This window comes from Arvicanthis niloticus, chromosome 5, assembly GCF_011762505.2.
Source record: "Arvicanthis niloticus isolate mArvNil1 chromosome 5, mArvNil1.pat.X, whole genome shotgun sequence".
NCBI classification, from domain to species: domain Eukaryota; kingdom Metazoa; phylum Chordata; class Mammalia; order Rodentia; family Muridae; genus Arvicanthis; species Arvicanthis niloticus.
The window spans coordinates 98215690-98236618 of NC_047662.1; the positions used below are offsets into that span (position 1 = coordinate 98215690).

Consider the following 20929-nt stretch of genomic DNA (forward strand, 5'->3'; position numbering starts at 1 on the left):
GTCTTGGACAGGTGGTGGGATGACAAGGATGACCCGCCACAGTAGGACATGCTGTGGGCCAGGAAAGACCTTTGGGTCCATAATAATCCCTTAGCATAAATATGCCCTGTTCAATATGTGAGATAAATTATTCAAAACTTGTAGACCTTTTCCAGGTCTGGAAGTCGAGCCCGGGAGCTGTGGGCTTCCAGAGCTCGGGGAGGAATATTACAACTCTTCAATCTATTCTGGACTAGAGTAGGCATTTGTTAAATATTTGGTGATTTTTCTCTTTAATTTCCATTTCAGTAGATATGTTTTCTAGGTAGAGGGAGAATAGGGCAGGCCTTAAAGAAGACACAGGGGATCAAGTTTTGGTGCCAATCATGTCCTCTGTGCCATCCTCTGACTGGCCTTTGGTCTCCTGTGTCCAGCCAGGGTGATTTAAGATTCCCAATCACAGCTGCATACGCAGAACATCTGCGGGGCTGTAAAATAGTGTCAATGTCTCAGACTGAGGAGTACAATTACTTTAGATTGTTTTTTTCTTTTCTTGTGTGTGTGTGTGTGTGTGTGTGTGTGTGTGTGTGAAGTAGGGTGTTGCTATGTAGCCCAGGCTGACTTTGAACTCACGATCCTCCTGCCTCAACCTCTCAAGTGTTGGGATTACAGGAGTGCCCAACTATGCCTGGTTCATTGAGGTGATTTTGGTGCCCCAATGGGAACTGAGAACCAGAAGATGAGATGATCTCAAAGTCCCTTCTGTTTCTCTCCCCTAGGAATCTTCTCAGCTAAAATTAGCCTTGCCGGCTCATCGGCTCATCACTGTGAAGGGCTGGGGAGAGAGAGAGGCAGCTGCTGCCTTTGCAGCTCTCGAGGTTTTAATTTAGGCTGTGTCCCTGTGGGCTGAGGGAGCTGGGCTGAGTCAGCAGCAGGTGAGTCACATCTCTCGAGGCAGCCTTCCAGAGAGGTACTCCTGCCCACCCCGCCCCCACAGCAGAGCTGTCAGGTTTGCCAAGGTTGGGATCATATCAAATACACTTAAAAAAATTGCCTGTTTTCGACTCACAGCACACACAGAGAGGTAAGGAAATAAATAAATAAACGTAAAAATGGAAACCATATTTGGTGCTTGAACTCCAGAATCCTGTGATGGGTCAGAAGAGGCACAGAAGTGTGTGAGGGGACCAAGAGCAAAGAGCTGTAGGTTGTTACTACTTTTTTTTTTTTTTTTTTTTTTTTTGGTGACCTTGTAGAGGTCATTTCCTCTTTGGGATCCCTGGGTTTCGCATCCTCAAAACAGTGTGTGCTTGAATGCCGAACCCTTACCTTCCCGTGGGACTCGGCAGTCCTTCAGCGATTCTTACATTTTTCGCCTTCTTCGGTGTTCTAGAATAAGCGTCCTGGTGGGGCTGTCAAATGCCCTCCCACACTTAACAGGGACCTGGTTTGATAGGTGGCTCTGCAGAGATGCTCCTAGTATATGAGGCAGTGAGTACTGTGTCTACTGGGCCACTAAGAGTCCTAAAGTCTACAGCAGCTCCTGTCTGGAGAATTCTGGGACTAATAGTGAGATGGAGAGATGGTTGGTATGTACTGAAGGAGGAAGGGCACCACTTGGCAGATCAGAGGAAATTTGGGCTCCTGAAAGGAAGGAAAAGTGGGGGTGGGGAGAGCATGGTTCCAGTGTAATGGTCACTACCAGCCCAGTGGCACTAGGCACACAGTTGTGGCTTTCTCTCTGCCTTGTTTTTGTGTCACTAGGAGTGAGCGATGCAAAGAAAATCCTGATGTCTCTTGTTGCTTCCTTCTTCTCGGCTGGTTGTTAGCACCAGGGATCTTGATTGTATTTTTTTTTTTTTTTTTTTTAATGTAGATCTTCCTCAAAACTCGAAAAGGACTATTTTTGAACTCTTAAAAAAGAACACTGAGTTCTGTTTCCTCTCTCTGCCTTGGCAGGGCTCCTTCCATTTGTAAGTCCACTCAGAATGCAGTGTGATCACAGCACTCATCCTCGGCTTCTCCAGCTGTTGTGGGCTTGAGCCGTCCTGGGTGGAGTGTGGGCTGAGAGCTGTGTTCTCACATCCTGGGTACGGGCGCTGAAGCTGGCTCTGGCCTGGAACCTGGGTGCTGGCAAACTGTTCCAAGATGAGGCACATCCCCTGAGAGTCTCAGAATCAGAGTATGGGTGCTTAAAGACATGGAAGCCACCAACAACCTGAGGACAGTATATACCTGGCCCACTGCCCTTGGGAGGTGGGTGCTCCCTCCAAAGGGTGGGAAAAGTGGGGCTCCTTTCCTTATTCCTGCCATAATGCAAGGGTTTCTAAAATCCAGCTAGGACAAAATCCTTGAGTGACGTTAGGAGACGTTGATAGTCTCAAGAGTTTGTAGATGACTCCCAGTGGCTGATAAGCTAAAGTCATAGGCCACAGGCCAAGACCTTTGTATCACCAGAGTCTGCTCTGCATAGCAGAACTCACACTTAAGAAGTCACATACTTTGGCCTGTCCTCCTATGCACCTCTTGGGCCCCCAAGGGCAGAGAATGGAATTCATTTGTCCTAGTACAAGGTGGGTGTTCCATAATGTACATCAACTCAATGAGTTAGTGTGTGGATTGTCAACAATGTACCTCTCTTCTGTCACCTCTTGGTCAGTGGATCACACATTCTGTGGCCTCATACAGGCTCCTGGCATTTCCGGGCATTGAGGCTGCTATATAAGCACCTCCCTGACCTGGACGGGAGCTCCCCCTGTGCCTGAATGTCCCTCCCCCCTAACACGCTGTCACTAAATCACCTCTACTTGTTTGACTTTGTCTTCTACGTCTTTATTTCCGGTGACCCTATCATTTAATCCAAGCACCTCTCTTGCTTTGTTCCTGTCCCCCTCAGAGTGACACTCCTACTGGCCATGTCTCAGTGGCCTGTGTAGCACGGCTCCGTGAGGACAGGCAGGGTTGTTTTCCTCAGCATCTTAATTTTTTTTCACGAGCACCAAGTTCACAGCCAGGTACACAGTGCATAGGAAATTCGAGTAACTGGTACTGGGTATGAGGGACCCAGTGAAGTCTGTGTTCATGGAAACATCTTATGGGGAAAACATGGAGACTAGAGGTAGCCTACAGACCCCTTATCTCCCTCTGTAGGCTTTAGAATCCAACTATCCCTTCCTGGGCAAACTGCCACTTTGTGGAGGGCTGGCCACACCAACACCTCTGTCCATGCAGGACAGCTTGCTTCCAACTGCCTAGTTCTGCTTTTTACCCAAGGCCAAAAGCCTGGCATCATCTCAGCTCCTTGACTCTGTCCCAGAACTAAGGACAACTGGTGTCTTGGTGTGAAATGGGGACAATAATAGAATTTACTTCATAGGATTTGTCACAGTCAACAAATACAGTGCTGAGTGAAGAGCTCCTTACACAGCACCTGGGACACGTTTGTCACTTAGCAAATGTTCCACTGCCACCTTGTAATGGCTGAAGTGGAATGACAGGCCCAGAAGGACAGTTAACACGGGTGGACGCACAGCCTCCTGCTCCTTCCCCGACATCACAGGGACCTGGGATCTTAGACAGATCCTAACAGTCTGCCAACAACAAGGAAAATGTTTTCAAGAGCAGGTCCAGCCGCTCGGCTCAGCTCGGAGGGCTGTTCTGTGGTGGCTCATGCTGGGGCAGGAGCCTGCTCTGACAGCGGTCATTTACTAATCCCGCGTGCCAGAATGAGGGTAATGATGCTATGCAGGGACTCAGCGCAGGCCCCAGATAGATAGAGACAGGCAGGGCAAGGTATCTACTCTCTCATTGCACAGATTAACCAGAAGTCAAGGGGCATGTTGGGGAAGGTAGGTGAATGAAATCTGCAGGCACACTGAAGGCTCTGGAATGGCTCTGTTGACATCTTCCATGACCCACTGAGCCTTGTGAGGCAAACCTGGCTCCTGAGCAGCGTGTCTGGGTTTCTATTGGGACCAGTTGTCCCTTCAGCGTTGCTTAGAGTGACAACCATTCTCTGGACCTTTCTACCTTTGTCCTTCCCAGTTTCTTTCTGTTGGGGCAAGGGCTGTCTGGACTAAGAGGCTACCTGCCTGCTCTGTCTGATCTCCCTACAATCTGGCTTTCACCTCCACCACCCACGGTCACCACTAAATACACAGTTTAAATCACTGCTCAACAGCACTGCTCACAGAGGAAAGTCATCAGCAGCCTCCTGCCTCAATGCCACCGAGAGTCACACAGCATCCTGAGAGCCTGGCAGACTGGATGAAGCAAAGGCAGATGTAGCCTCGTCTGGCCTGGGCTCCACTGTCTCGAGCAGCACGAAACCATTTCTGCCTCCTTGGCTCTCTTACAGTCAGTCTTCCTGGTTTCTCACAGTCCTTTGTTTCTTTGCCCACCTGTGACTGGCTGATGGGCCCCGTGCTAGGCCTGCCCCACTCTATTCGTGAACCCAGGCTCTGCCTGCCACATGTTCTTCCTGAAGCCTAGCCTTTCTGACCATGTCCAAGTGAGACCTGCAGATGGCTAGGCTATCATGCATGGCTACTTCCATCTGGGTGGCCATCCATGGATAACTCAGAGAGCATGGGCCCCAATACTGAGTTCAGTATTTCCTCCACTGACCTCCTCCTTCATTAAAGACAGGGAATCCACTGGATCTCTGGGGCCAACTTGTCTTTCTCCCTGCAGTATACCCACTGCCAGCTCATCTCCATCATCCCTTTCCTCCCCTATGCCAGCGGTCTGCAGTAATTCCCCCACACCACCCATTCACTGAGCCAGGGCACAGTGTGGGGAGAGGCAGGTGGGGTGCCAGGTACAGCCTGTAGTGAACATCATCAAAGAGATGGGGTGCAGAGTGCATAGAGCAGGGGCTTGGCTGTGGTAAGGAGAGTGGCGGCAGAGAGTCTGCAGTAGTAGACTACACTCTGGGGTTTGCTTGGGAAGATGGTAAGGAAGCACCTATGAGGGTGGAGAGGACGGGACAAATAAGAGGCGTGGGTATGACATGCTCCAGGCACAGTTGTGTGTGCTCCAAGCCTCTTATAACGTGGCTCAGGCAGAATTTGGTGGGAACGGCTAGGACAGAGCTCTCACCCTGTCTCTCCTCCGCTACAGTCCTATTCCTCTGGGGAGTGGTCTCATGACAACAAGTGGTTCTGTGACCAGGTGTGTGTGTTTGAATGGTTTATCTTTATTTCTTCATTTTAGTTTTTGTATATATATATATATATATATATATATATATATATATATACACTTATACATATTCATTCATTCTCCTGTGATGTCTCTTACCTGCGATGTCACACAGTTCCGCATCCGAGGCATTTGCTAGGGCCTCCTCCAGTTCCGGCTCCAGTGTCACACTCTCCAAAACAGGATCCATTGGCTTTTGCTTGGGAACCCAGATCTTTCCTGTAAACACACACAGAGTGCCCATCAGGGTGTGTGGCTACAGTGGGGCCTGAGATCCCTTTCACCAAAGGTTCTGACATGAGAGGAAAACTTTTTTTTTTTTTTTTTTTCCAAGACAGGGTTTCTCTGTGTAGTCCTGGCTGTCCTGGAACTCACTCTGTAGACCAGGCTAGCCTTGAACTCAGAAATCTGCCTGCCTCTGGAGAGGAAAACTTATAAACATTCTTCAATAAAAATAGATCATTTCACACATATTAAGGGATAAAAGCGAGCAGAATGTATCCTAGTGAGGTGCTGTTGCTGTGCTTAAATGTGGGCGAGGGAGGCATGGGGCAGCTATCAGAGTGGCCACCATGTGTCCACAAGGAGAGACTGTTCAAGAAGTCTGTATCAAGGGATTCCAGAAGTCATTACAAAAGATATGGAGGGGCCAGAGTCAAGGCTCCGTGGTGAAGAGTGCCTGCCCACTGCTCTTGCAAGGACCCAAGTTCACTCTCAGCACCCACATCCCACAAGTCAAAACTGCCTGGAACATCAGTTCAGGGGACCCGATGCCCCCTTCTGGCTTCAGTGGACACCCAAATTCACACTCACTCTCTTACTTACAAACACACCATTCACAATCAAAGAAATGTTAAAGAAAAAAAAAACATGGAGATCATTAAAAGGGAAAATGTCCTAGGGAAATTTTGCATGAAAAATCAAGTTTGAAAACCATCATGAACACTTTAATTTCATTTCTGAGAAACTGCACATGGTTTGCCCGTGTCCCTCCAAGCTTGTGCACTGGGAGCCGAGTCCCCAGATTCATAGGTTAAGGATATGTGGAGGTGGGGCTTTGGGAGAGGTCATTAGGATTAGTCGAAGTCATGAGGTTGGGCTCCTGAGACGCACTAGGGACTTTATAAGGGAAAGAGAAGCATGAGCTTCCTTACTGTCTCACTGAGCGAGCCCCTCCACCACTCCACATCAGCACGCAGCAAGGAATGTCACTCTCCACCTCTGCTCTGCTACCAGCTTTTAGAATTTAATTTTTTTTTTATAAATTAACTAGTCTGTGGTATTCGGTTCATGTAGTTTATGATTGTGTGTGTGTGTGTGTGCTGTTTTGGGGAAGACCGATCAGAGAGGGAGTCATAGAAATGGCTGCTCAGGATCTAGGGCCTCACAGAAGTAAGGAAACTAGTCCCCAAGATCAAGAGCAAGACAAGGATGCCCAGCTTTATCGTTGCCGTTCAACCTTGCAGTGGAAGTTCTAGTTAGAGTGGATGGGTGCGATGAAAGACATGTGGACTGCAAACAGAAGATGTTTCTGTTTACAGACAACATGCTCTTATATGGGGGGAAGTCTAAACTTCCATATTCCGAAAGGAAAGAAAGACCTAATCAACCAATCAAACAAAAAACCCACGCCCCTACCTCCAAAAACCTGTTAGAACTAATAAATTCAGTAACAGTTGAGACAGAGGCTAAAGGCAGTGGTATTTCTATATACAATAGAAATATGCAAATGCAATTAGGAAAGCAGTTCACAATGGTAACCAAAAAATACAATACTTGGGAGTAAAGTTTAAATACATGTACACCAAAACTACAATGTATCGATTTAAAAAAATGTAAAGAAAACAAAGAATAACTGAAAAAAAATCTGACTTAATGGATTGGAAAGCTTTGTAGTATTAAGGCAGCAATACCACAAAAAACAACCTATAGATTTAACATGATCCCCATCAAAATCTCAGAAGTTTCCTTCACAGACTCAGGAAAGCAAAGGCACACAAATAACCAAAATGATCCCCCAAAAGAGCCAAATCAGGAGCCTCATGCTCACCGATTTCAAAGCATAACCACTAAGCTGGTGACATGTCGGTATTTAAGGGTGGGCACAGCGAACAATAGAGTTGAGAGTCTAGAAATGAAATCAAACACAGATGCCAAATTATTGCCAACAACACTCCATGTCTGTTCAGCAAGTGCTGGGCCACTAGATTTTCACATGTAGAAGAATGAAGTCTGGTGGACACCTACCTCACACTACATCCAAAAATGAAACCCAAATGGACCAGCAACCTATCAGAACTAAAACTGAAACATCTTAAAGAAAAGAAGAGCACAGTTAGAATCCGCAATGGAATCTTGCGAGAGCCACAGGCAATGAAAGAGACCAGCTTGGACTTTGTCCACAATTGAAAGTCTCAAGGGATATGACTGAGAAAGGGCAAAGCCAATTTTTGGAATGATTAACATGTTCATGGATCATATATCTGATAAATGTCTGGTATCAAAAATGGAGAAACGGGCTGGTAAGATAACTTGGCTGGTAAGGACCCTGTCCCCAAACCTGACAAGCTGAGTTCAATCCATGGAACTCGCCCAGCAAGCAACGAAGCTGCTGTCCTCTGACTTTGTGTGTGTGTGCGCGCACACACACACTCACACACACACACACACACACGCAGGCATGCATATAATCACACAAATAAATACACGGAATAAAATTTAAGAATACCGAAATAACTTTTACAACTCATCAACAAAAAGCCAAATGGCCCAACTTAAAAATAGGCAAATTATTCAAGTAGATATCACACCAGCTGAAGCTAGCTATGGGGGATTAAATTCTCAGTAAAGCCTGGTCTAACAGCATGAGATACCAGTCAGAGTTGGAGGGACTCTGGCCCTAGCCCCTCTGTAGAGATCTCTACTTAACTCATAAGAATTTCAACTAACATTAATTATATTCTTTTAAAAAATATTATTTTGGCTGGACTACTTTGTTTTGGCTGAATGGGTGTCTGTGCACCACATGTATGCTCGGTGCCCCTGGAGGTCAGAAGAGGGCATTGGATCCTCTGGAACTAGAGTTACGGACAGTTGTGAGTCACCATGTGGGTGCTGGGAATTGAACCTGGGTCCCCTGGAAGGAAAGCCAAGACTCAACCTCTGAGTCATCTCTCCAGCCCCAATTACGTCATTCTTGACGATGCTGATGGACCTTTAAAGCTTGTTGCCATATGGAAACATTTTTCTGCTGCTCCCTCGGATCTGCTGCTGACGCTCTCACAGCCTCAGTTTACCTAGCTTTCAAATGGCAGGTGAGACTACGGGAGCCAGAGAGCCCTGCCTATGGCACAAGTAAGTCCTTGGGTGAGAACACCACTTAGAGCTCACCTTCTTTGTTGGGTTCATTCAGCAAACCTCCTCCCCATCACCACTGGCACCCTCTCCAGAAGTCTCAGCCTAGCACACTCTCAAGTTTGGTGGTCCAATTGCCTCACTGAGTCTCTTGGACCTTCCAGTTTTCAGGAGTGCCTGCAATGGTTGGGATCCATAGGAACCCAGGGCCTGGGATGGTTGGAATCCCTCCACAGTATCTGCCTCTTTGAGCTTTCACGTTCTACCATTTATATTAGGCAGTCGCACAGCAACAGGTGCCGTGCTGACAGCAACAGGGATACAGAGGAGACGGTTCTAGACACAGAGCCTGCTTCAGCATGCTTGTGTTCTTGTGGGTGGGGACAGTGGGAAGGACTGAAAAGGGAATCAGCCTCACAGTTAATTAAAACAAATGCTTTGATTCAATAAATAGCCACGAGGCACCTTTGATGTACAAGGCGTTAGTGCTGGGGGATGTGACAAGATACAGGGCACCCGTGAATCCTGTGCCAATGCCATGTGCCCCTGGAGTGATGCACATTCCTCACCTTTGCCTCATACTCAACCCATACTCATCCCTACTGAAGGCTAGCCCCTGGGCTAGCTGGGACCACTAGATAGCCCATGTCCCTAACTCTCAAGGCCTAGCTTGAGAGGAAAAGATGATAAAGGGGAAGGTACAGATAAAGACACACTCAGTTCTCTGAGATAGGAAATATCCAAGAGGGGAGTGGAGGATGATGGTACATCTTATCAAAGGAAATGCAGGCAATGTTTCTGATAGAGGTCAGTATGGACAGAACGGATTAGTCACGGCTAATTCTTCCATGATACTTGCTGTGCGCCAGGGTGAGTGTAAGAGCTTTAGATGCACCTCTGACCCTCCCCCAGCCCCCCACCCCCCACCCTGGCAGCCTGGGAGGCTGGGATGTTTATTTTCTTCACCCTGATTTGCTAGAAGAGGAACTGAATTAATTCACTGAGCTCTCACATCTAGCAAGTAGCAGGACCTGGGCTCTAGGCTGTTTCAACCACTGCATCTCCTGCTAGAGAGGCAGACACAGTCCTGAGGGCGTGGAGCTGGGCATCAGGGAGAGTATAACGTTCCTGTAGTAAACAATGCCTGTAGATTTTGAAGTTCAGAACTCAGACTTCTGCTCTACAGAGTCTGCAGACTACAGGGCAGAGAGTAGGGGCATGGCATGCAAGTAGATGATCGATCGCAAAGGAAAGGGAGGACCTGAAGTGCAGTGTCATGAGATCGTTTATCCTTCCTGCCCCTGGAGACTTCTAGATAGCTTGTTTTTGTCAGGAGCAGAGGATCTTGGAAGAAGAGATGAAGGAAGGATGTTACCACTGCCAGGAAAAGAGAGACTTTAGAGAAAGCAGAATTAGGACAGAGGGATTCGGACTATATACCTCCATCCTCATTTACATAGAATGGTCCTTGTTTAAGTCTCATGTTTTGATGCTATTAGTAACAGCTTCCTCTTTCCCTCAAAAGTACCTAGGTTTGAATGAAAAATAGCCAATGCAACCTAGTTAAAGGGGATTTGGGGAGACACTTTGGTTGTCTGAGTAAGTCTTTTTCCTCAGATTACCCCCAACGGATTGAACACACATCACAGAAGACGTTTTGGGAACAGGAATGGTTTCCTGTTCAGATGGGAAGGACACAAGAGGCCCAGGTGTATTTGGCCCAACACAGGGTGGGACACACAAGTGGTCCTATGTGATGCCCCAGGAAGGACGTGCTCATGAGATCCATGCTGTTTAGTACCTCGTTTCTCCCCTGTGTAGGGAACCAGGTCTTCTCGGTCCTTAAATTCCTTCGCTTGCTTTTCCAAGTGGTCCAAAAGCTCCTCTCTTTTAAAGGGGCCTGTGGGTGCCTTGGTGGTCTGATCCTTCTGCCTCAGGCCTGCAGGGAGCAGTGCATTCTAAGATGGGGGTGGTGGGTAAGAAAGAGAGAGAGAGAGAAAAAAGGAGAAAGAGAGAAAGAGAGAGCAGTCAGCAGCTATAGGTATGCAATTCTCCAGAAACATAACACAGACTGGCAGGGCCTCAGAACTGGAGAATCTAGCCAAGTCCTTTCCTTAGCTATGCAAGGAACCTGAAAGCTGGAGAAGGGCTGGGACTTGTCCCAGGTCACAGGCACTTACGAAGCAGAGAGAAACTGTGGGGCTCAGTCCTCTGGTGCCCCCACCTGTAACACTTTTTAAACACGTAGGGTTAACCAACAGGGCAGCAGCCAGCACAGGCTGAGCATAGAGAAAGTCTTGGAATATGGTATTTGAGTGCAAAATTATATTTGCTACAGTGTGGTTAGTGATCAAAGAGAGAGGCCAAAAGGAGCTTGGTAGGGCCTTGGATGGAAGATGACTTATAAAGAAGGGGAACCCCCAACAAGCCCGAGAAAATCTCAACATCAGTACAAAGCAGGCAAGACACACTCAGACCCCAGTCTCCATGGCCTAACAGGCCTTCTGAGTCTGGCGGGTTTGCGCTCATGAGAACTGACTGTTAGATATTTTGAATGTTGCCTCTGGAGATGGATTTCTCAGGAATGATGATATTAACTCAATTGCTGTGCTCTCCTCTTCAAACGTGGGCACCTCACTACCGAAGCAGATTCCTAGTTAGGGGGATTTCGACCATTTCAATTGGTTTCACCCTAAGTCAGCCCCTAGCATTTCAAGAATCAAAGACAATGAGAGTTTCAAGGATGTTCAGGGAATAGACAACCCTCCCTTCAAGAGAAAACTGAGGCCCAGAACACAGATTTCCCAAGGAGTTTTGGGGCTAGACCCGGAACAACCCCAGGATATTCCCTCAGATGTAGGGGAGAGGCAGACTTCATTTCTAATCCTCATGCACACTGTGGCCCCTGGCATTCAGAGAGCAAAAGGGGAGCCTCACAGGCAGGTGTGTAATCTTTGCTGCACCCCCAAATTGACTAGATTTGTGCCACTCTTAACTCAAATATGGGTTCCCCTGAAGAGCTTATACCTTGTTACGCACAACACTCCAGATCCTTTCCTGAAGACCCCTTGAGGAGAAGATGAGAGACACATGGGACAGGCATGCCCGCAGGGATGGAACTTGGCAGAGAGCTATGTGCTGTTTATGGAGTACTTCCCTACTGTCTGACACCTGCTGTTGTCTCAATAATACTAGGGCGTGCCCCCACAATAGGTCACAAGGATTTACAAATTGCAAGACTGGGGAATCAGGAGTTCCCCCAGTGGGGGCTGGGATAGATGCAAAGGGATGTAAATCAGAGGCCAGCAGAGGCATTTGGGAACTGGGGTATTTTGTGAGAAGAGGACCAGTAGGCAGAAAAGAAGCTTGGGCTGATTTGGGGTCAAGGACAGGGGATATAAATGATGCCACAAGAGTCACAGCTCTCCTACAACAACAGTTCCCAGACACTATTCACTGTGATGAGCCAGACAGATGGCACTCCCAGGTGAGCCACTTCTGCCAGCAGGTATAGGTCACATGCTCTTCCTAAAGCTAGATATGGGACTCACTCCTTCTATCCCATGGCAGGGACTTCTTGCAGCATAGTGATAAGGGTACACTTTACTGCCTGCCATGTATGTCTATGGCTATCCACAGTGAGTGACTTATGCTATTAGTGGATGACACATCTACTTTGTGACAGGTCTGCACTTCTCAGTTGAGGCTACATCAGGCCTAAGGCCTATCATGGACCAGTGGTGGTACAACTGAATGGTACATTAACCAAGCTCCACCCCCCTGACCTCCATGTGCTATGGTTTCTATGGTGACAGAATATGATGAATAATAATATGAGTGGCTGTCTCATCCAAATTTGGGGGAAGTTAAAATTAGGCAATGTGAAATATTGCCCTGCACTGATCTATTAAATGCCCACACATGATAGCTTCCCACTCTTGTTCTGTCATCAGGTAAGATACAATTCAGCAGGAGGCCAGACACCCAAGATGTGGGTAACAGAAAATAAGTTATCCAGATATGTTTTAAGAATCCAAGAAACCCAGACACACAAATATGAAATGAGTTAATTCCTGAAGCTAAGTGCCTGATGGTTGTCCCTTCAAGGGACACAAAGGGATTTTTCTCTCCATAAAGAATTTCATCATTCTTTATGGGTTATTTGCTTTGCTTTATTATTGTTTTTGCCTTCCTCCTCCTCTTCCTCCTCCTCCTCTTTCTCTTCCTCCTCCTCCTCTTCTCCTCCTCCTCCTCTTCCTCCTCCTCTTTCTCTTCCTCCTCCTCTTCCTCCTCCTCCTCTTCCTCCTCCTCCTCCTCCTCCTCTTTCTCTTCCTCCTCCTCCTCCTCCTCCTCCTCCTCCTCCTCCTCCTCCTCCTCCTCCTCCTCCTCCTCCTCCTTCTTCTTCTTCTTCTTCTTCTTCTTCTTCTTCTTCTTCCCACTACTTCTACTACTACTACTACTATTTAAAGCAGGGTCTTATTCTGTAGCCAAGAGCTGAGTTTAGTTTGTCACCCTTCAGTGTCCTCAGTGTTGTAATCACCAGGGTACCACAGAGGATTTTAATGGCAGGAAAAGGTTGGAGCTCAGTATTGGGATGAGAGAAACCCAGGAAGTTAGAAAGGGGTTTCAAACTTCAGATCTTGCTGCCAGAGGACCCTGGCTTAGCCAGGTCAGCTTCTCCACCTTGGTATCGTGGTGTACAAAACTGGACAACAGAGTCACAGAAACTGTTCTAATGCTCTGGTAGTAGCCGATATGGCTTCTACCCCATTAGAGGCCAGCTGTACCGTGACCCCAAAACCCATCTCCAAACACTGCCTCTGGCTGGGAACCACTACATTAAATCAAGGACATAAAATATGGAAGGAAAGATGTTTTTAATGTGTGAATCATATTAAAACATGGCTTCACTAACTTAAATATTTAATGAAAGAAGCTAAGTTTTAAAACTCCAAATTTCAAAAGTATTTTCTAATGATTCTTGGCTCAGCGACTTTCTAAAGTACACTGTGACCACGCCTGCCTTACTAGGCTCAGAGCTTATGTTTTTTCCATTAAAGGCCACATTGACAAAATATCACAGAATCTTCAGTTAAAATCAAAGAGAGTTACATCTTTTAAAACTCAGTTATTTATCACTTTATCTTGTTTTCAAAACCAGCCTATGACCTCACCATGTACATAAATATTAACTCAAAGCAGATCAAAGACCTAAATGTAAAAACTGAAGCTATAAAATCCTTAGAAGGCACTGTAGGCATCATGTGGCCATAAATCTTCTGACTCTGAATTAGGCAATGGTTTCTTAGATATGACACAAAACAATGAGCAACAGAAGAAAAAAAAATAGACTGACTGGACTTTCCCCAAATTAAAAACATTTGTGCTTCAAAGGACACTGGCAAAGAGGCCAACTGAGAGAAATGCTTGTAAATCGAATACATATCTGATAAGAGGACAATATCCAGAATGCATGGATTTCTCTTGGGACTCAATAATAGAGAACCATAAATAAATAAATAAATAAATAAATAAACAAACAAACAAACTAACAATTTAAAGAATGGTCAAAGAAGCTGAATTGTTCTCAAAGAACATACAAAATTCTTGATGAGGGGCTGGAGAGATGGTTCAGTCAGTAAAACATCTGCTCCGCAATGGGGAGGAGCTGAGTTTGATCCCTAGGGTACACATGAGTCCTTGAGCACCTGCAATCCCTGGCGATTGAAAGGCAGAGACAGAATGGCTCCTGGCGCTTGCTGGCTGGCCACCTCGCCTAAGTGGGGAGTTCTAGGCTCATTGAAGACCCTGCTTCAAAGAGACAGGGTGGATGTGCTTGTGAACAGCATTCATTAGACTGGGGGGTATTAATAACAGAAATAGATAGAGATGGAGTGAGGGGCACTAGGAGGAGTTAGAGGGAGGGAGTTGTGGATTAATGTCATGAATTCAGTTTGTATAAACGTATGGACCATCCACAGAACCAAATATACTGCTAAAAAATAAGGCAGAAAGCAAATGCGGACGACAGCAGACACTGACCTCTGGTCACCACATGCACATGCGTGAACATGTATACACATATACTCCCTACACACAAAATAAATAAATTAAAATTTTTAATTATAAGACATTTCTGATTAGCTACGTGTAGCAGCACATGCCTTCAATCCAAGCTGAAGATAGAGAGGTTGAAGCACTCGGGGCTACATAGCGAGACTCCATCCCAAATCAAGACAAAAACCTGTCTCAAAGATGTCCAGGAAGCTCATGAGGAGATACTCAGCACCACCAGCCACCAGAGAAACGCAACTCACACTGGAGAGGCACAGTCAAAAGCAAAGACGATAACAAGTATCGGTGAGAATGTGGTGAAACCAGAGCTCGGCTTCGTGAATGCCAAGAATGTGAGATGCTATGGTCTCCTTGGAGAGCAGTCTGGCAGTTTCTGAAAAATGCTATACATAGAATTGCCATATGACCCAGAAACCGCACTCGGAGATGGAAAAGAATTCAAACCATAGGCTAACCCCAAAACGTGTACACAGATAAACATAAAAACATGATTAGTAATGGTCCAAAGGATGGATCAAAACATGTTAAATTCCATTAACTGGTGGATGGATAAATAAAACATGGTAGATCTCTGCTACTGAATACTGTTGAGCCATGAAAAGGAATAGTGTACCACAACATGAGTGAACCGGGAAACATGTTAAGTGAAAGAAGCCAGGTACAAAAGCATTATAATATGCTGTGATTCATGGGATGTAAGCAGCAGTGCTTACGTACAGAGCTAGGGTCTCCTAATATGGCTAGTGGAAATGACAACCAGGTCTGCCTAGAGGAGTCTCAGCAAGACTGAGGCTGAGACAAGTTTACTGCAAGCAGACTTCTTACTTTCTTATCAGAAACAGAATATAATGGCTGTTGTCAGGATCAATACAATGGTAGTTGTCAGGATACAATGGCGTTTGCAAGCTATACAGATTATATAAGACAAATGACTAAGACTAACTGTTCTGTCAAGCTTCTATATGCTTTACTGACGTCTAGGGAACACTGGCAGCCTGGATGCTTTACTACTGGAGGGAGTGCCTCAGTTTCTCAGGAGTCACATACTCTAAGCTGAAAAACCACTGATGTATGTATGCCTCTCCAGGAAGCTAGACCAAGCCAACTCCACGATTCCCCACAACGTGACATCCAAAATAGTCCAGTCTATAAGACAAAAAATGCCTAAATGGTAGCTCCAGGGCTGGAGCTAACAGGCTGAACTGTGTCCCCAACCCCCAAGCCATACACTGACGCCCCAACTCCCAACATAACTGCATTTGGAGATAGGATCTGTGTGGAAGTGACAGAGGTTCCGTGAGGTCACGAGGTAGAGCAGGATTAGAGTCCTTCCAAGAAGAGACATCACAGATTGCTGTGTGGCCTTCCTCAGCCACCTGTCACAAGAGGGTATAGCGAGAGGCAGCTGATCCCAAGCCAGAAAGAGGTCCTCCATAAGAAAGCCACCCTGCCGGACCCCAGACTGGGCCTTCTGAGCCCCTGGGACTTAGAAAATATGGTTCTAGTGCGTAAGTCCCACAGTTTGCAGTGCTTCATGACAGCAGCCTGGGGTCAGACGGCTCAGAAATGTGTACTGAGCAGCAACAGCAAGTTGGGAAGAGATTTCTTTTCGAGGTGATGAAAATGTTTTCAAATTGACTATATTGAAGGTTGGACAACCGTGAATAGATTTAAAAACCAAATTGTCTACTTTAAATGGGTAAATTGAATGGTGTGTGAATTACATCTAAAAGAAAGCTATTCCCTTCCCCCCTGCTCCCCCCAATAGGAAAATATTATCAAAACACCCAAAGCAACAACTAACTCGAGCAGTCCTGGGATGCTGAGAAGTGAGGCTGGTCTCAGGCTAGCCGCCAGCAGGGATGCTGGGGCAGGCTTGGTCAGAACCAGCTGGATCGGAAATGCTGCCGTATCCCAGTGTGATGTGGATAGAAATGACCGGGAAGGAGATGAGAGAGACAAAATACTGTTTTGGATCACCTTCAATGCTTAGGACTCAAGCCTGACTCTCAGACACAGGCCAGCCAATGTGGGGAAGAGTCCTCATCACCATCTTGGTGGCAAGGAGAATGTCATGACCATGTATGTGTAGAACGTATCTTTCATCATCTTTTAAGAAATGGGCTCAACAAACATTTACTGAGTGGCCATTGCTAGTGTGCCCAGGCATTGTACAAGGAGACAGATCATGACCCAGCCAAGTGGAGCAAAGACATTGGGAGGTGAAGGGGGTGGAGCAGACAATAAAGAGAAATCTCAGCCACCCATGGTCCTTCCCTCAAGACATCTTGGTCAAGGCCCTGAAGGGGTCATGCCACTGAACAGTGAAGTGCAATCTGTTACCGAGGGCTGTATGTCACCTGTAGTGGTGGACTCTAGGATGCCTTCAGGCAAGGGGGGGGGGCATTTGTCTCCAAGGAATCTCATCCTCCTGCAAGAGCCTAAAGTAAGTCCACTGCACAAGCTCTCTGGCTTCACCACAGTGGCCAGCCTTGTATATTAGACGGGAAAGTCTGTGTGGGTTCAAGGAATGGGTGGATAGGCACTCTCTGATACCAGCTTAAAATGGCAGCTGTGGGAGCCTTGGGGTAGTGCTGACTGTGCCTTTTGAGCCCCATAGCATGCAGCTTCAGCAAACTGATGACATCCACGATGTGGATGGGCTGATTAAACCTGCTTATTTTAATGGGAACTCTTTTGATTTTAAAACATTGACATGTCATCTAAACATCCAGGGCAAATAAAACACATTTTAAAAAGGCCTCAGCCTCGGCCGCCAGGTTGCCATGTTTGATCTAAGTTTGCCACCAGACTAAAACTCCACATAGAGGAAGTCAGTACCTCCTTTAGTGTAGATCTCTGCTCGCTCCTGGCACAGGGCTAGGGAAAGAGGTATACACATTTATTCTCAATTAAGAATGTTTTTAAGCTGTGAGTGGTGGCACATATACCTTTAATGTTGGGGAGGCAGAGGCAGGCAGATCTCTGTGAGTTTGTGGCCAGCCTGTTCTATATAGATAGGACTATGCAGTGGGACCTTGTCTCAAACAAACAAACAAACAAAAAGCACAAGCTAAAAAACAAAGAATGTTTTTAAATTGCAGAAGCAAAAAAGTTTAATATATTCTTGGAAAAAAATCATAGAAAAGTAACCACATTTCATATGGCACTTTTTAAAAAAAATGATTTATTTCTAATACAAAGTCTTAAACTTACTATTTAGCCCAGGGTAACATCAATTTTCCTGCTGCAGCTCCCCACCCCCCCACCCCCGTGCCCTCAAGTTCCTGGGATTCCAGGTGTGTATCACAACACACAGCTTATTTTCGGCTCTTTCGACATCAACTTCCTGTCAAATACCGGACTCAGGTGTGCACCGTCTCAGTCTGACCTTTACACCTGCATGCTGGAGTCCAGTCATCTGAAGGACAGCAGAGATCCACAGATTCCTTCCTGGACTGCTAGTGGCTCTCACACCCTGCAAACTGGCATCAGCGAGTCTTTCAGTCATCATTGCTATATGCAGTGAGGGTTCTGTTAGAAACCTCCCAGGCTAGACCACTGTGGGCTTAAGATGTGAGTATGCGCATAGCTGTCCAGGCACACAATACACTAAAACAAAGGACCGCAGACTCCTAAAAACTCTGTTAGGACCATCTCGAAATATCTACTGCACTAATGATTTCAGGCTTAAAAGCCACAGGGCAGGAGGCCCAAGCTTGCATACAAATGACACTGTTTATACGGAGTGTGTTCTGCAGACCTCTGGCAATGGATGACTAGCCACGCACAGAATGGCCCTTAACTTGATTCTCCACGGTAACAAAAATAAACTATTGAATTACTTTTGCCAAAGAAATCAGTTATGTCTTAAAGGGTGTGGGTGTGTGTGTACAGCATGCCTCCATTAGGCTGGGTACTGCTGCTCTGTGACTAAGTCCCTAACCTCCCCCCATTAGAGGGCAGGGCCAGCAGTATAGCCTCCAGGATGGGTGCTGGGGACACTGAGAGTTGGGAGGAGAGTGTTAGGAACCGCGGCGAGCGGTGATAACATTCGCCATTACAAGATGGCACGGGCATCCTGTGTTCCCACAAGTAAACAACTAACTGCGCAGGTGCAAAAGGCAAAAGCGCGCCAAGCCACTGCCCATCCCGGGGCGTAATATGAGGTGATGAGTGAACAGCCAATCAGAAGTGAACACGCCACTCTAGGGTACATATAGCAGTGCCTTTCCCGGGCTTGGGGGTCTTTCCGCTTCTGCTGATACAAGAATAAAGCCTCGTTGTAGTAACCACCCGAACACTGCCTCACGTGTCTCTTTCGCGGTCGAAGGGGACTCGGAAGGGGTTCGGAACTCACTGAGGTCACATGCTAGTCAGTCCAAGCCTCCCTCAACAAAAGGACTATCCTTCTTCACTGTGCCCTAGGACTAGGCAGGTGGGCCCAGCAGGAAAGCCAGGTCTGAGCACCAGAAGCCAAACTCTAGGCTGATACTGTGTGGCTCTGAGTTTCAGATTTTAGCGATTTAACAACCAGATATTCAGGTGCAACAAACTGTGTGCCAGGCAGGTTCTTTGTCTTTCTGTTCTTTTTCTTGTGTGTGCATGTAGTACTGTATGAAGTGCATGTGCATGCGTGCAAGTATGTGTGTGTGTGTGTACACATGTGTGTGTGTGTGCGTACAAACGTATGTGTAAGAGGCCAGAGGCTGATTCTGGATGTCTTTCTCAGTCACTTTGCCCTACTTTTTGAGACAGAGCTTCTCACTCATTAAACTTAGAGTTCATCTGGTCATTCAGACTAGCTTCCAGCAAGCCCCTGGATCCACCTATATCTGCTCCCCAAGCCACAGTACCAAGAGTACAAGCATCCATGGTCAGATCTGTTGGTGCTGGGGATCCAATCTCAGGTCCTTCTGCTTGCACCGGACTTTATCGGCTGAGCCATCTTCCTGACACCCAAGGTCCTTTTGACATAATCATATTTATATATACATATGCATGTAGGTATGCTTGTGAAACAAAAAAAATAAAGCCCAAACTTTGTCATACAAAGCAGCAACAGAAGACAGACCTGCAAATGGAGGAATCTATGGCCCAGCGAAATACAGAAGCTTGGAATTTTTTGGTTTGGTCTTGAGTGTTTCAAGAGATTGCCAATGTTTTAAAACCAGGGGCCTATACAGGAAAAAACAGATTTCCTGAACCTCTTGAAACATTACCTGGTGCAGCAATGCTGAGCCTGACCGTTCACACAGAGCTAACAGCAGGTGACCTTCAGACAGACTCCCACTTACCCCAGCTCCTACCATTCCCTATTGTCTCTGAGGTGCAGGCTATCAGATGCAGATAATAGTTTCCTTCCTCAAAGATTGTGGCACATGACACAATCTTTTTCCGTACAGTGAATCTCTTTAAACACTGCGGATTTCATTGTATCCAGGTCCTTTCAAAGGTGGGAAAAATAAAATATGGGCCTTGGTGGCCACAGACTCCTTTCTTTCATCTATCGTCTGCATGTCCCACCTGACGCTGTGGGGATCCTGTTTGTTGCCTGAGGGGTGAGAAGTGCTCAGGGGAGTAGGGAGAGATGGAAAATAGGCCAAGGCTGAGAAGTTGGCTCCAGGCTTTAGCCAGAGGTATCTTATCTTTTTAAAGATGGTCCGAGTCAAAGGAGACAAGATATAAAGATCTGATCCATGTGGGGAGGTAGGTATTGCGTGCATTCTCCCTCTGCACCACGCAATAGAAATGCCACAGAAGTAGAAAGCAAGTGCCCTGTTTCCTGTGCTGGAGGTGCCATGCTGGGGGCAGCAAGGCTCCAGGTGTTGAGGGGTTGTCATCCTGCAGAATGGGAGAATGTTGAACCTAAGGGATAAAGGGCCCTGGTTCTAGCAGCAGAAAAGAGGGGACACTGGGAAGCATGGAGAACGGAGACAGTGAGGAGAGGTGTCCGGAGACAAGGGTGGGGTGGGGACACTGCAGCCTGGCCTTACTCTCACCCTCAGTTCTGCACACACTGTCGGGCAGTGTTTCTAAGGATGAGAGCCTATTTTTAGAGGAGAGATTTATTTCTTTCCATTCCAACTGTTTACTTCTGTCCCGCGCTTGCAATTCTGTCGGTTTGTGTTACAAGACAGCCCATGGACCAAACTTGGCTGCTGCTGGGATGGCCAGGCAAGCCCCGTGCCCTACAGGACCTGATCTGGGGCATGGGAGGGAGAGTCAGATCCACAGGAAGCCCTGAGGTGTGACCAGAAGGCCCAGGTCTCCTCGTAACCCAGTTGCTGACCTAGGAGTGTGACCTTTGGTAGGTTTT

General features: G+C 46.8%; 1 protein-coding gene across 3 annotated transcripts in view; it reads right to left on the reverse strand.

Moving 5' to 3' along the window:
• Positions 1-20929, reverse strand: part of Tmod1 (tropomodulin 1) — a 74855-nt gene that overhangs the window by 26402 nt on the left and 27524 nt on the right. For 2 of the 3 annotated variants that reach the window (XM_034502185.2, XM_076935024.1), the window contains exons 3-4: positions 10337-10493; positions 5281-5400 (exon numbers count right to left, since the gene is read on the reverse strand). In XM_034502185.2, the coding sequence (XP_034358076.1) occupies positions 5281-5400; positions 10337-10493 (277 nt within the window). The remainder of the gene's footprint in view (positions 1-5280; positions 5401-10336; positions 10494-20929) is intronic. The other variant, XM_076935025.1, reaches the window with a different exon arrangement.